Genomic DNA, 14,977 nt, shown 5'->3' with positions numbered 1-14,977 from the left:
GGTTGAAACTGAATAACTTAAGTTAGGGTTGATACATCCTTACACAACTTGGTATAATGGAAGAGTTAATGAATACCTTTCAATGGATTGCATTTGGGGTCCCTAGGGTCAAGGTCAGTGTTACTAAAAATAGAAAAACAGACACAGGCTGAAGTTCTTCTGTCAATTATTAAAAACCTGATTTCGTCGCATTGCGGCGTTTCTTGTTTTAATCTTAAATTATCTCAAAATTAGGATTTTGCAAACTTTGTTTAAGATGTTGATACCTAATAAGATTTTATAAATGGGTGTATTCAGCTGAGTTATGTACCATGTAGGTCAACCTAAAGATCAAGTCACTGACAGATGCCACCAGTCTGCGTCTGCTTCACCTGGACTTCCTGCGTATAGTTTGTGCTCACGAGCACTTCTTCACGCTGAACCTGCCATTTGGAACACCTCTGACTCCATCCACTAACAGCAGTAGCCCGACCCCAAGCATAGCGAGCATTACGTCCCAGGATTCCCAGTCTTCGTACACCTCGACCAGCACAATCACGAACAAGGGCGTGTTTTACGAGCTGACCCCTGAGTTTCAGTCACAACACTATCTGGTCGGCCTCGTTCTGAAAGACCTTGCATTGGCTCTTGATACCAAGTAGGACTTAGGAACACTTAATTCACTTATATTTCAAATGTTGCAGTAAAGCCATAGCTACAACATAGCTTGTTGTGACTTTATATACGATTGAAAAACAGCTACTAATTTTGCAAATGGATGCCTTTATTGTTTTATTTATCTGCTTACCTCAAAAAAAACTGTACAAATTTTATTATCCTTGTAAGTCATTTTGAGTACAAATACTGTGTATATTTTCCAGTAATCCCACACTGCACCACAAGTCAATCAACGTAGTTCAGTACTTGCTCCACAACCACGATGTAGACGTCCGCTACACTGACCTGGAGATGAAGGCTCGCCTAGCTGCCCTCTACCTGCCCCTCATAGGCATTGTCATCAAGGGTAGGTGTTTTTCCACATGGAAATGGTGCTTTGGCTACTTAATATGTATTGGTGATGTCTGAAAATTCAATGTGTAAACTTTTAACTTCTTCTTTTCTACTGTCCAGCTCTGCCACAGCTGTATGACCCTAACACTGAGGGCCGTTACCGTAACGACGAAGAAATGGACACCATCAACCAGCGTGTTGCCATGGCCATCGCTGGACAGAACATGTTTGGTCGCTTCTCAGACAGCCATAATAGTCACAGTGACATCAGTGCAAAGGTAGGCAGTGGGTTGAGAAGGCAGACAGTGCTTGTTGCAAATTGAAGAATTTGTTTTCATTTTTTCTTATGCTACCTTAAAGAATGAACCCCACAAGTTTTTACTGAATGTTTACATTGAAAATACTGGAATGAATGGCCATGCACAGATCCTCAAACAGTTTTAACCTGTTGATTTGTTTCAGATCCGTAAATGTCAGTTAAATGCTGAAGACAGTCGTAACCTGCTGATTTGTTTCACCTGGGTGTTGAAGAATGTGGACAAGTCTGTTCTGCGGACGTGGTGGACAGACATGCCCATCAACCGCCTCAACTGTATCCTGGAGATCATCTATTATGCCGTCTCCAACTTTGAGTACAGGGTAGGTCCTGGTGTCGGCATACAATGTTTCAGAGACTACAGAATATTTTTCAACTTGAGGACAATTTATGGCAATATACACTTTCCAGAAAATTTCAGTTGATTATCCGTTATTTGACAATTTTGTTGTAGTTTAACAAATAGTTTTCCAGAAAAATATAACTAGTTTCAAAGACTAAAGTGACAAACTTAAATGTTAAAGTTAAATTGTAAACTTTTGTCTCTTGCATGCTGAACATGTTTATATTTTGCAGTAGAAATTTAACTGTCATGTTTTTTGTTCTTGATTCTGTTTGGCATGCATTTTGATTGTTAAAATTTGCACGAAACAAAATTGTTTGCTCACTATTGACATAAAAAAAACATATAATAACTTTGAGGTGGTTTTACCTTAACATTTAAAACTTTGATTTCCTGCAGTAAATGACTGTTTATACATTATTTTGCATCCAAACATTTTAACTGCTTGTTCAATGTGACTTTGTAGTTGCTAGTATTAGTCATATAACTACATGTAATTTTAATGTGCTAGTAGAGTTAAAACAGAACCGTTATATCCACATTCCAAATGCATTCATTATTATGCACATGCTTAATATTGGAGTTTGGATATTGAAACTCTGCTATCACATATGGATTATAGTATATACAAGTAGTTCTTGACATTATGCTATTTTTTAATATTGAACAGCAATCATTCAAGAACTAAAAATTAAAAAAAAAGATTTTGCAATATTTGCCAATATTATAGGCAAAGTTAATTTGAAATCTTGTGCAACCTTTGCAGGAAGGTTTTATCCCACCCTGAAAATGGAGGATTCCAGAATCAATTGCTGTTCAATGTCCTGTTTTCTCTTTTATTTACAAACACACTATATACAGTTGTTTTGCTATCTTAGATATATATATAACAAGATTAGTTGGAGTTTGAGCATTCCAGTTCTGTTTTCAAAGTCCTCAGTTTTCCATGGCTTGCATTTACAGAGTGGTGGAGAGTGTATTAACAAACAGATTAACTATACATTGTGCAGACTGATTCAGAAAGAGATCCTTAGGATTTGTTCACCAAAAGGTTCAAGTGACACTCTTATTCAGAACCAATATTTATGAACATGTATAACAAACATACGTTTTGAGTGATAAACCTTAACTACTCACTAAATAATGCATTTATGGAAAATATTAATTATTGATAACAAGATTGTAACCTTTAATTAATAGCTGAAAATGCCAAAATATTAAATGATTGGTGAATGCTAAAAGATTTACTGTGATCTACTTTCAAGTTAAACTCGGTATCCTTCATTAAGAACCATTGTTTTCAACATTTATTCATCCTATTGGTATATTAAAATCATTGTATTAATTGTTGTAAATCTTATTTGGGAGTAAGAGTGCATCTTTAAGTTCCGTTTTTAAATATAACAAACATATAATACAATGAGCAAAATATTTCAATAAAGAGCTCTTAAATTTTGGTTTCCTATCTGTTCAAGTTTTTTCTTAATAAGAGTATAGACATTGTGGTGGAATAATTTTGGCTAATCCTTTCTTACTTTGGCTTATCCCTACTTACTTTCTTTTTAAGCTTGAGTTAATTTAATTATCACACTTTATTACATATTCCCCATATAATTCTCAATTAATTAAGAATAATGAGAGACGTGAATCATTTCCTGCCTATCCAGTGTAGTGGTACGATGTCAGCCTTATTTGCGGTCGTTAAGCAATCTATTTTAAGTTTGCCTGGTTAGCTCAGTCAGGAAGGTCGACAATGTTTCTCAGCTAGGCTCTACAGCACTGGGTTGTGGGGTTTGAGTCCTGGTCGGGGCATGTCTAAAAATGGTTTTACTGATGTTCAAATATGTAGATACAACTGTAGCCCTCAGTCTATTTATATACATTAATTAAATAACCAGAATAGTTACCTTTTTCTTTTTACCAAGATTCACACTGATTTTATTACTCAAGATTAATATGATAACCAGCTTGTCCACAAACATACACATGCAAACGTGCAGTATAAATGATACACAAAATTATTAAACATTACCACATACCGGTAGTTGCCATACTTTAAAAATTGTTCTTGCACTGGCACAAAAGCTTTTAACCAGGGTTTTTATATACCCAAGCATGATGTATGCTTTCAGTGATCAAATAGTGACAGGTTCAAGAATGTAGAACATACACAATATAGTACATTTAAGGCAATGCATGGTGTTTCAATTTTACATTTGACTGTGTGTTTACAACAGCAGTGCATGGATGCGTTGGTGTTCAATAACAAACTAATGCCTGTTCTTAATTCTATGTCAGTATAAAAATACAGTGATGTAGGTTAGGTAATAACCATCACCCATTCTCATAACCATCAAACACCACTCATTGTGAAATAAGCCTAAGAAACCAGGCATTTTCTGTTGGAACTTCAGGCCAAGTGGACTAAACCAAACTTGGCACTAATGTCGAGAATGACTGAGTCCCAGGAGACTTTAGAAGACTGGAAAGAAAGTCCGACTAGCACTTTGTCACGTCTTAAAAGTGCAAGCCTTCCAAAGTCTCTCTCTAAGAGTGACCTCTGGGAGGGATTCCAAAGGAAATCTCAGGACTTTCTAAAGGGAAGTGGAATGCTCAGTCGAACCAACAGTAAAGATGAATCATCCAATCAGCAGGTACTTCAAGCTCAGCAGCATTTTGCATGCTTGCATTTGATTGGTTGAAATTTGTTCACTTTCATTATTTCAATATTTCAGGCACTTTCCTTGTTAATAATGCATATTTTATGTGATTTTTTCTATTTTCTCTCTCTGGCGCATTTTCTGCCTCTTGTTGTTGACATACTTCCCTGTTTTGAGATCTTTCTGTTCTGTTTTTATACTACTACTGTCCTCCTGTTTGTCAAAATAAGTAAATGAGACCAAATGATATAACAGATATGCTGATATATTTAAGTAAAACAAGCATAGCTGAATCAGCTGTCTCAATATTTGTGTAAAGATTCCCAGATCACATGAGTTTCCATGAAACTCTCAGAGTATTCAAGATTGGACAAGTTAACAACGATCCAGTTAACAACATTGTTAACTTAAATATCGGCCCATTGTCAAAAGCAGTCAAATTTGATGTAATATTTTGGAGTCCAGAGGCTGTATTTAAACTATGAAAATTAGCAGGAACATGTTCTAAATAATGAATGCATATTAATATTTTGATGAAAAGTAGAGCGGATTTGAACTAAGTTGTATTTTTTTACTACGATGCTTTTTCAATACAGCCTCAGGTCTGTCAAAAGAAAAAAAGATTTTACCTTGTTTTCTCCAAACCACAATTGGCGAGTTGTTCACTTCCAAAACTGTTTACATCACACTACACTATCCCAGAATACGCCCCATCTTTCCCATAGGGTAAGAAGAGCATGGCCCAGTTTTCCCAACAGACTATGAAGAAGAGTGTGGACATGAAGACTCGTCTGGAGGAGGCAATGTTGGGCGGGGCCAACGCCCGCGCTGAAATGATGCGCCGCAGACAGAGTGCAAACATGAGCTCAGTTACCAGTCTGTCTGGTAAGTATCTCACAGTGACTTCATAACAAGTATTGTTAGTGATAATATTGTATTTTACTTGGACATGATAGGTCTTTTCAATATATTTTATTATCCCCCGCCGAATCAAAGTTTTCGGGAGCGGGATATTGTTTTTGGCGTTGTCCATCCGTCCGTCATTCCGTGCTTCCAGAACCATATCTTGGTAGGCATTGATCAGAAAATGTTCAAACTTGGTCAGAATGTTCCCCTTGGGGATCAAATCTCGACCACTTGTAAAAGTATGTCACTTGGGGTCAAAAACTAGGTCACTAGGTCAAATCTTAGAAAAATCTTTGGAACAAATTACAGGCATTATACATTGTCAAATATTCATGAAACTTTATCAAAATGTTTTCCTTGATGAACTCTTGGACGTATATAAAACTGTGTCACAAAATCGAAAATTAGATTACTAGGTCAAATCTTAGAAAAATCTTGTCAGGAACCATATCATGGTAATGATTGGTCAAATTATGTTTAAACTTGGTCAGGATGTACCCCTTGATGAAATATGGACCGCTTGTAAAAGTGGGTCACATGGGGTCAAAAACTAGGTCACAAGCTCAAATCTTAGAAAAATATTTGGAACACATTAGAGGCATTATGTTTGGTCTAATATTCATGAAACGTGATCAGAATTTTTTCCTTGATGAACTCTTTGACATGTTTAAAACTGGGTCACATGTGATAAAAAATTAGAAAACTGGGTCACATGTGATAAAAATTAGGTCACTAGGTCAAATCTTACAAAAATCTTGTCCATAACCATTTCATGGTAGTGATTGGTTGGATTATGTTCATACATGTATGACTGAACACATATAATAAATATATATATTTTATGATGATTTACTTCCATCAACTCCCATTATAATCAATTATGATAGGTTATAATCAATGATCACCAACATGAATTTCCTATATTGAGCATGCAAATAACACACAGTGAACATGATCAACAGGTACCTTAAAATGTCATTTTCCACTATTTACTGTTATCACTTCAGACATATCTGAACTTTCACTTTGAAATCGTTCAAATTCATAAAAACTATTACAAATGTTACTCTATATACTATTATACAACACTTTTATTTCAAAAAATTCCAAACACACTCAAACTTAATCCAACGTTCATAACGGTCCATTTCTCTGTAGCCATATTACATGTTAATATAGGAGTATTCAACCTACTTTTCATTTCCAGTCTATAAACTTTGCCTAATCAGGCGGGGGATATCACTTTAACGAATTTGCTTGTTTGTCTTTACTTAGAACATGTTATTGTGAATATTTGAACTAAACATTATAATTTTGCATTCTATTCATATTACCGACACAATATTAAGCTTCATGCCAGAATGATGTACTCTCCCCATCTGTGCCCCCAGGTGACCGTACGCCTCCCAGTATGAGCCCCATGAATACAATGGACAGTAGCAGTAAGCTGAGGTGGCGCAAGGAACAGTGCCAGTGGAGGCATTCACATGATCCGTTTGAAAAGTATGTGAATTACTTCCAAGTTCCAACTATGACAGGCATTGTAAGAATGCTACATTTGCTTTTGCTTTGCATTCAATTGAAATTAGGAGAGGATCAGTCTTCAGATTAACGTTGATTTTGAAGACAACTTTATTACTCATCTCAGCAGTTCAATCACCATATGATAACTCTGAAAGTGATTTCAAAATACTTGTATACTGGAGACATTTTCTTTTAGAAATATCTCATTTAGTGGTCAGGATTAGTCCTGAAATCAGAATTAAGAGTGTCTGCTCGGATTTCACATTAAAATGTACCTTAAAATGAATATATTACATTGACTTTAAAAACAATTTTAAAAGGGATCTAAGCTTCTTTACCCTGCCCAGGGCATGAATCCTGTAACTAATACATACCCACCTGCTTTTCATGATTTTAGCTGTTTAAACCCCTGTAGATTCTGTTTGAAGTGTGTTACAAAGCAAAAAAGATAACAAGGCTTATTATAAATATGCCTGTTGCTTGACATCAGCAGCAACAATGCCCCACTTGTTTGATGACTTTGATAAGTTGTCCACAGGTTATCTTTAGGCTTTTTGACACATCAAATGGATTTGATTGGTTAGTAGTTAGTAATTGGTTAAAATTGAATTGAATTGTGTATAGTTATTTAGCTGCTTGTTATTGTATCAGATATTGAAACACAACAAATCTTGTGAACCCGTTTATCTGCGTGGAATACTTTTTCATGCATGAACTGTTCCGCATTTCAGCCCTAAGCCACGAGATGTGGAGGCTGATGCCCACATTGAGGGGAACCTGGCAGCTGAGGTCAGCATGGTCGCCCTTGACACACTTGAGCTTATCATACAGGTATATTGCCTTACGGATTTTTCATTTTGGTCATGTTTCATTAGTTATGATATGGTTAAACCAGCATCTGATCGAAATCATTAAATTTAGGTAAGTTTAGGCTAAATACATGCTTCAGTTCTATATCCAGTTATTTCTTTGGAAACAAAAAGTGCTGTCCACATTTTATTGAAAATACATAATACCAGTTTCTATGTCCAGATCGCCCAGAGTTCTGAGGCGATGCAGCCCCTGTTGAGCAGTGCTTTGAGGGTCCTACTGCACTGTCTCCGCCTCAACCAGAGCTGTTTTGTCCTCCAACACATGTTCAGCTCACAGAGGTCACTCGTCACAAAGGTAAAGTGCCTCCATGGACCTTTTTTTGAAGCATGTCTTAAACATGAAATACAGAAAGATGAAGAGGGGATGTCAATGAAGTCATATTATATTATTTCAGTTTTATTTAAATGTTCATCATTAATGTTTTAAGATGGTGGTCAATATCAAATAAATTTGTATTTGAATTCAGGAAAAAGAGCTTTGAGATTTAAAAACAAATTCAGATATAATGAGTTTGTCACTAATTTGCATGACTTGAGAACTATCACAATAGTTAAGGAGATTAAGGCAATGTTAAGATATTTTCCTTGTAATACTCTAAATGATTTCCATCTATGTTAGTTTCTGGACCTGTTGTTTGAGGAGGAGACAGAGCAGTGTGCTGACCTGTGTCTACGCCTTCTGCGTCACTGCAGTTCCTGTATTGGCAACACCCGTGCGCAGGCCTCCGCCTCGCTTTACATGCTTATGAGGCAAAACTTTGAACTTGGAAATGTATGGGATTTTAAGTGCCATATTTCTAATTAATATTTATTTATTAGAAGGAATCACTTCAGAGATTTTTTTTAATCTTCTGTTAAAGGGGAAAACATCATGAAAAGCCTTTCATTTTGTAATCTTTTGTAATCTGTGTATTTCTCTTACTAAAATATGAATTTGAAATGCATGCAGATCGCTTAGGAATAATCGTCATTTCTATTTCTGGTAGTTATGCTTCCTCTAACATATAATTTACATGTAAATATTGTTGTTTGTAGAACTTTTCTCGAGTAAAGATGCAGGTGACAATGTCTCTGAGCTCACTGGTTGGCCAGAATCAGAACTTCAATGAAGAATACCTGCGCAAGTCTCTCAAGACAATCCTCACCTATGCTGAGGCTGACACAGAGCTGCAGGAAACTACCTTCCCTGAACAGGTATAGTGAAACATACCTAACTGATTTGCTTGTATTCTTGGTGGTGCTTATGTAACAGGGGTGAAATTATGAAAGATTTTCCAGGTCTGATACTTTATTCACAACATAGAAGAAAAGGCCAGCGGTGTACAGAGTATTGCCTTGTGACAATGCATATTCATAAGGATGAGAAAGAGATTTTCTACGAAGTAAACCTCACAACTGCCAGGATAAGAGTGCACGGGAGATAGAATGGCGGGAATGTGTGGTTTCATGCATAAATGAACTCTAATTATAGTTAACCAATTGAAAGTTGCTTAACCAGTATAATGCGTACACACTGACCACTATCACACACGCTTTATAATGATGTACTCTCAATCTAAACACAAGCAGGCAGTGTTAATAAATGAACATAAATTGACGCCTATAACACCCTCTTACACTGTGTTTTAAGCAATGTGAAACAGTTTCCATTTAGCAACTTATGATGTTCACACTGCTCTCAATTTGAGAGCAGATAAATGAATTTTGGTCAAGGTTCAGGTAAGTATATTATGTTTGAAAGTCTCTGTAGGAGTTTTCAGTAATTTTAAAACACACCCTATATATCCCACCAGGTGAAGGACCTTGTGTTCAACCTGCACATGATCCTGTCTGACACAGTCAAGATGAAGGAGTTCCAGGAGGATCCGGAGATGCTGCTTGACCTCATGTACCGTATCGCCAAGGGTTACCAGACCTCCCCGGACCTCCGACTGACATGGCTCCAGAACATGGCCTCCAAACACAGCGAGGCAAGTTTTGGTGTCTGAAACAAATATAAAGCGAGAATTTGTTTAATGAAATATCAGGACCTCAGACATACTTTGCCCAGGAACAAAGACTGTAAAAAATAGAGGTTGATGCCTTTTGCTTTACATTATAAACACATCATATTGAATATGTCAGGTCAACCTTATACTTTAAACTAGGCCATAACGTTTCCCCTCCATCCGAAGCAAAAAAAAAGTCTCCATTTGTAATATTCACTAAAATTAGCATGAAAATTACAGAACAGCTAAAAACTGGACTTTTATCTACAGAGAGGTAACCATGCGGAGGCTGCCCATTGCCTGATCCATGCGGCGGGGCTTATTGCAGAGTACCTCAACATGCTGGAGGACAAAACATACCTGCCAGTGGGTTGTGTCGAGTTCCAGGTAGGTGAAATTCATTATTGGTTTAACCCATACATGATCATGAACATTGTGTGTGTAGTGAAAATCTGCTCTATCTGTGTATTTATGTGTGTTTTAGTTGTGTCTGTTCTATAGACTTTCAGAGGACAGCTGTTGCTCATGTGTCAAAGAAAAGAAATAGTACACTTTATTCTTTTTGTTGAAAAAAAAAGTATGGACACTGATAAACAACCTCTTGTAACTCCTATTCCTAGAAAATCACTCCAAATGTGCTTGAGGAGAGTGCAGTGTCGGATGACATCGTGTCACCAGATGAGGAGGGTATATGTACAGGGATGTACTTCACGGAGAACGGGCTGGTCGGACTGCTAGAACAGGCTGCTAGCTGCTTTACCATGGTAGGTAGTAGTTCATGGTTATAACTCTGGTTCGTTTTTCTTTAAATATTCATGTGGTTTCCTATATGTTTTTGAGGCACACTAGACTGATTTAGTGGCCATCGTTTAAAGTTACTTAAGTAACCAGCTGCTCTTACAGGGTAATGGTCAAAATCCAAGAAGGCAACCCTGATTATTAAAAGTTAACCAGCTTCTCTTACAGGGTAATGGTCAAAATCCAAGAAGGCAACCCTGATTATAAAAAGTTAACCAGCTGCTCTTACAGGGTAATGGTCAAAATCCAAGAAGGCAACCCTGATTATAAAAAGTTAACCAGCTGCTCTTACAGGGTAATGGTCAAAATCCAAGAAGGCAACCCTGATTATAAAAAGTTAAAAGAGAGACCTTACCAAAAAATTTCAAAATTGTGTATGTAAGTCAATCTTAGTTATACATCGTTCGTGTATTTGCACACTAGGCCCAGATGTACGAGGCCCTGAGCCACCTGTACCGGGTATTGATTCCGATCCACGAGCATAATCGGGACTTCAAGAAGCTCTCACAGCTCCATGGCAAACTGCAGGAGGCATTCGGCCAGGTCATAAAACAGGTGGGGCATTGTTGGGAATGGAGGGTTAGAGTTGTATTTCAGTATACATGTACATGTAATGTGGAAAAAGTTGTTGGTACAACCATTTTGTTTATAAAACTAATAAGTAAGATTTTTATTCTTATGTCTGCGCCAGTAGTACATGTTTTACTGTTTAGTTTATCATCTGTTGAAAGAAACCTTCATATTCTTTGAATCTTGGTTAAATGAAATTTAATTTATTTTTCTTGGCTCTACTATAAACATGTTTACCGATAGAGTACACTTTTTGAGGATTTCTGCTTGTAAACCATGACTTTACTACTTGTTCTCTGCCCTGACTCCCTCAGGCGGGCAAGCGAATGTTTGGGACATATTTCCGTGTGGGTTTCTACGGGCACAAGTTTGGGGACCTGGATGGGGAAGAGTTTGTGTACAAAGAGCCTTCCATCACCAAGCTGCCCGAGATCTCACACAGACTCGAGGTGAGCCAGAATGTAATAGTGTATCAAAATATCTTAAGCTTAAGTTTGAGTATCACATCTCATTTAGCCAATTAAATAACTTAAACTTACATCTATAATCTCAAGCATAGTGCATCATGAATTTATATCTATATAAAAAAATCTTAATAAAACAAAAATAGGGTTCTTGAATAGATTTTGTTATGAGGGACTTAAAATAAATTTGAGATATTGAAGCCATACATAGACTTCTCTGTTAATCTGTCACATTACAATGTATGTCTTATTCGTAAATTAATTGCCTTGAAGTTATAAAATATCAACCTTACAAGTAAACAAACATTTCAAGAAATACAAGTTTATTACAATGAAAATGTCATTTAATTCATGCTTGTTATAATGGGTCACCATTTTTTTGTTTTCTCTGTTAGAATATATCGTGGTAATGTTGAATATATCGTGGTAATCTTGTCATTCCCATTCCAGAGTTTCTATAGTGACCGGTTTGGTCCGGAAAACATTGGGATGATCAAGGACTCGAACACTGTGGAGAGGGAAAAACTAGACCCTGCCAAGGTCAGATACAAGATGGCTGCTTCGCTTTGTTTTGCTACCTGCTTGGTGGACAAAATATTATGTTTAAATAGAAATTACAAGTATTTGTCTTCCAGTAGAAGATATAAATCATTCATAAGAAATCTTTTGAACTAAATCAGGCAATAATAATAGGTAGAATGTTCATTTATTAAATTGTCATACTGTAATACAATATATATTATATGTTGAGTTTTTCGTCAAGTGTGTTAAATCCACTCTTGTTATACATTACAGGCATACATCCAGATCACTTATGTGGAGCCGTACTTTGACTCCTATGAGCTGAGGGACAGGTTCACATACTTCGAGAAAAATGTCAACATCAGTAAGTTAACCCAATATCAAGTATCCTAGTAGCCCTGATATATCCCAAGTTCTTCATACTTAATAATAGCTTTTGTGAGATTTTTCTGAACAAGATCTGTCTGTGCAAGTGTGGCTAAGGTTTGATTATTTGTCCATTGTGTAATCAATTTAGATTGATTCAATTAGTATGTTTACCAAATGTTTGTGTTTAATCATGCAACAATCATGTCTGTGGTTCCACTGTAGAGCGGTTCATGTACGCGACCCCATTCACACTGGACGGGCGGGCCCACGGTGAGCTGCATGAGCAATACAAGCGGAAAACCATCCTCACCACCATACACTTCTTCCCTTATGTGAAGACACGCCTCTCAGTCATTAACAGAGAACAGGTATACAGCCGCCATGTTGAGATGCTCAATGGATGTAGTACATCATTTAAAGTTATACTCATATTAAAAATCAATACATACACATGTACAGGTATAACAAACATAAAGTTTGAGTGATAAACCTTTAACTACTTAGTAAATAATGCGTTTATGGAAAATCTTATTTGGGAGTAAGAGTGCAGTTTTAAATCATTGTCATGAACTCGTCTTATTTGGGAGTAAGAGTGCAGTTTTAAATCATTGTCATGAACTCGTCTTATTTGGGAGTAAGAGTGCAGTTTTAAATCATTGTCATGAACTCATCTTATTTGGGAGTAAGAGTGCAGTTTTAAATCATTGTCATGAACTCATCTTATTTGGGAGTAAGAGTGCAGTTTTAAATCATTGTCATGAACTCATCTTATTTGGGAGTAAGAGTGCAGTTTTAAATCATTGTCATGAACTCATCTTATTTGGCTGGAATTCTTTTATTAAATCAATGAATTTTTAAGAGTTTCACTTTGTAACCCTAATATCAAACAATAGGTGGTAGAGTCGTGTATAGATTATGATTGATAGCTACTTGAATTGAGGAAAGATTGACATCAGTATTCACATTAGTTCCTGGTGAAACTATATCTCAATGCTTAACTGATTGACAACTCTTACTGTGTATAACCCATTCCCATAATAATCCTCAGGTGATCTTGTCTCCTATCGAAGTTGCAATAGAGGACATCATGAAGAAGACTCGTGAGCTTGACTTGGCCCTGCGCCAGGAACCGCTGGACACCAAGATGCTTCAGATGGTCATGCAGGGATGTCTTGGCACCACCGTCAACCAGGTAATAATCACTGCAGTTTCTTTCCTTCTTTTGAGACTTCCTATGAAGGGATTTGTTAGCAATAAGATCAGTTTTCTTCTGTTTAGCATTGACTCTAAAATTTCCTAAAATACATTTCCCTCTTACCTCGTACGAGAGATTACATCATTATACATGACATTCTCTTATTTTCAGAGGATAAAATAAATGTGAAAAATAGGGTTTTTAGCTTGACTATTCGAAGAATAAGGAGAGCTATCCTAGCCACCCGAGCTTCGGCATAACCACTTATGTTAAAGTTTGTTTACCACCTCAAATATTTTCAAAGTCCATTGACATATGGCTTTGAAACTTTGCACACTTGTTCACCATCATGCCTACAACCAGTACACAGGATGAGGTAACTTTATCAAGCATTTTGACAAAATTATGCCCCTTTTTCGACTTAGAATTTAAGTTAATGTTTGCGTACCACCTCAAATATTTTCAAAGTCCATTGACATCTGGCTTTGAAACTTTTCACGCTTGTTCACCATCATGCCCCCAACCTGTACACAGGAGGAGGTCACTGTATCAAGCATTTTAACAAAATTATGCCCCTTTTTCGACTTAAAATTTACATTAAAGTTTGCGGACCACCTCAAATATTTTCAAATTCCATTTATGTAAATATCTCAGCACGTCATGTATTGCATTGAAATCTAATCTAACAGTGATCCATGCATGTTTCGCCAAAACTTTTCAATCCATACACCGAAAAGCGGCGGAATAGTCGAGCACGCTGTCTCTGTGACAGCTCTTGTTTGTTAACATTATGCAGTATATAAAGGATATTTCAAACATTCCATAAAAACTAAACAAATGTAAACTATTATTGTAAAGGGTCCAGTGGAGGTGGCTAATGTGTTCCTGAAGGATGTGGCTGCGGGTAAACAGCTCGGCATGAAACACCACAACAAGCTCAGACTCTGCTTCAAAGACTTTCTCAAGAAGTAAGGAGTGTTTTACATGTATTAGGGTATTAATTATATGGTGGACTGATAGCTTTTTCTTTCAGTTTGATATCACCTAGAAACAAAGTTTAATAACAAACAATTGATTTTAGGCGATCATTTTGATTTATTTAAAGGTTTCTTTTCAATTTAATTCACATTTTATTTGCAGGTGTTACGATGCATTACACCGGAACAAGACTCTGATCTCGACGGACCAGAAGGAGTACCAGCGAGAACTGGAGCGTAACTACCACTCGATCAAGGCCAAACTCAGCCCCATGATCTCTTCAGAGTCTGCTGCTACACTCAAACGCAACAAACACCATAAACGGTGTGTAATAAACTGAACTTTTTGTACCTACACTCTGCCTGTAAAGAGAAAAATATGTTTGCCATGTTAACAAATATACAATGTACAACAATAAGCTTATTTAATGATACAGATTGTAAATGGAATAAAGATGACTTAGTTTGGTGCATTCTTGGGAT

The 14,977-nt window shown here is 36.7% G+C and overlaps 1 protein-coding gene across 5 annotated transcripts in view; it reads left to right on the top strand.

Annotated features, from left to right (window-relative positions):
• The window catches only part of LOC128213550 (dedicator of cytokinesis protein 7-like), a 30,847-nt gene that overhangs the window by 14,876 nt on the left and 994 nt on the right, over positions 1 to 14,977 (top strand). For 4 of the 5 annotated variants that reach the window (XM_052919371.1, XM_052919372.1, XM_052919374.1 and 1 more), the window contains 22 exons: positions 318 to 637; positions 861 to 1,003; positions 1,111 to 1,268; positions 1,453 to 1,629; positions 4,064 to 4,303; positions 5,035 to 5,194; positions 6,607 to 6,718; positions 7,471 to 7,570; positions 7,772 to 7,906; positions 8,231 to 8,383; positions 8,647 to 8,805; positions 9,405 to 9,581; positions 9,870 to 9,986; positions 10,220 to 10,363; positions 10,821 to 10,952; positions 11,282 to 11,416; positions 11,882 to 11,971; positions 12,227 to 12,317; positions 12,545 to 12,690; positions 13,371 to 13,514; positions 14,376 to 14,485; positions 14,658 to 14,819. In XM_052919371.1, the coding sequence (XP_052775331.1) occupies positions 318 to 637; positions 861 to 1,003; positions 1,111 to 1,268; positions 1,453 to 1,629; positions 4,064 to 4,303; positions 5,035 to 5,194; positions 6,607 to 6,718; positions 7,471 to 7,570; positions 7,772 to 7,906; positions 8,231 to 8,383; positions 8,647 to 8,805; positions 9,405 to 9,581; positions 9,870 to 9,986; positions 10,220 to 10,363; positions 10,821 to 10,952; positions 11,282 to 11,416; positions 11,882 to 11,971; positions 12,227 to 12,317; positions 12,545 to 12,690; positions 13,371 to 13,514; positions 14,376 to 14,485; positions 14,658 to 14,819 (3,305 nt within the window). The remainder of the gene's footprint in view (positions 1 to 317; positions 638 to 860; positions 1,004 to 1,110; positions 1,269 to 1,452; positions 1,630 to 4,063; positions 4,304 to 5,034; positions 5,195 to 6,606; positions 6,719 to 7,470; positions 7,571 to 7,771; positions 7,907 to 8,230; positions 8,384 to 8,646; positions 8,806 to 9,404; positions 9,582 to 9,869; positions 9,987 to 10,219; positions 10,364 to 10,820; positions 10,953 to 11,281; positions 11,417 to 11,881; positions 11,972 to 12,226; positions 12,318 to 12,544; positions 12,691 to 13,370; positions 13,515 to 14,375; positions 14,486 to 14,657; positions 14,820 to 14,977) is intronic. The other variant, XM_052919373.1, reaches the window with a different exon arrangement.

This window comes from Mya arenaria, chromosome 13 (genome assembly GCF_026914265.1).
Source record: "Mya arenaria isolate MELC-2E11 chromosome 13, ASM2691426v1".
Taxonomy (NCBI): domain Eukaryota; kingdom Metazoa; phylum Mollusca; class Bivalvia; order Myida; family Myidae; genus Mya; species Mya arenaria.
The sequence above is the reverse complement of the archived record's forward strand: the minus strand, read 5'-3'. Positions and strand labels throughout refer to the sequence as shown.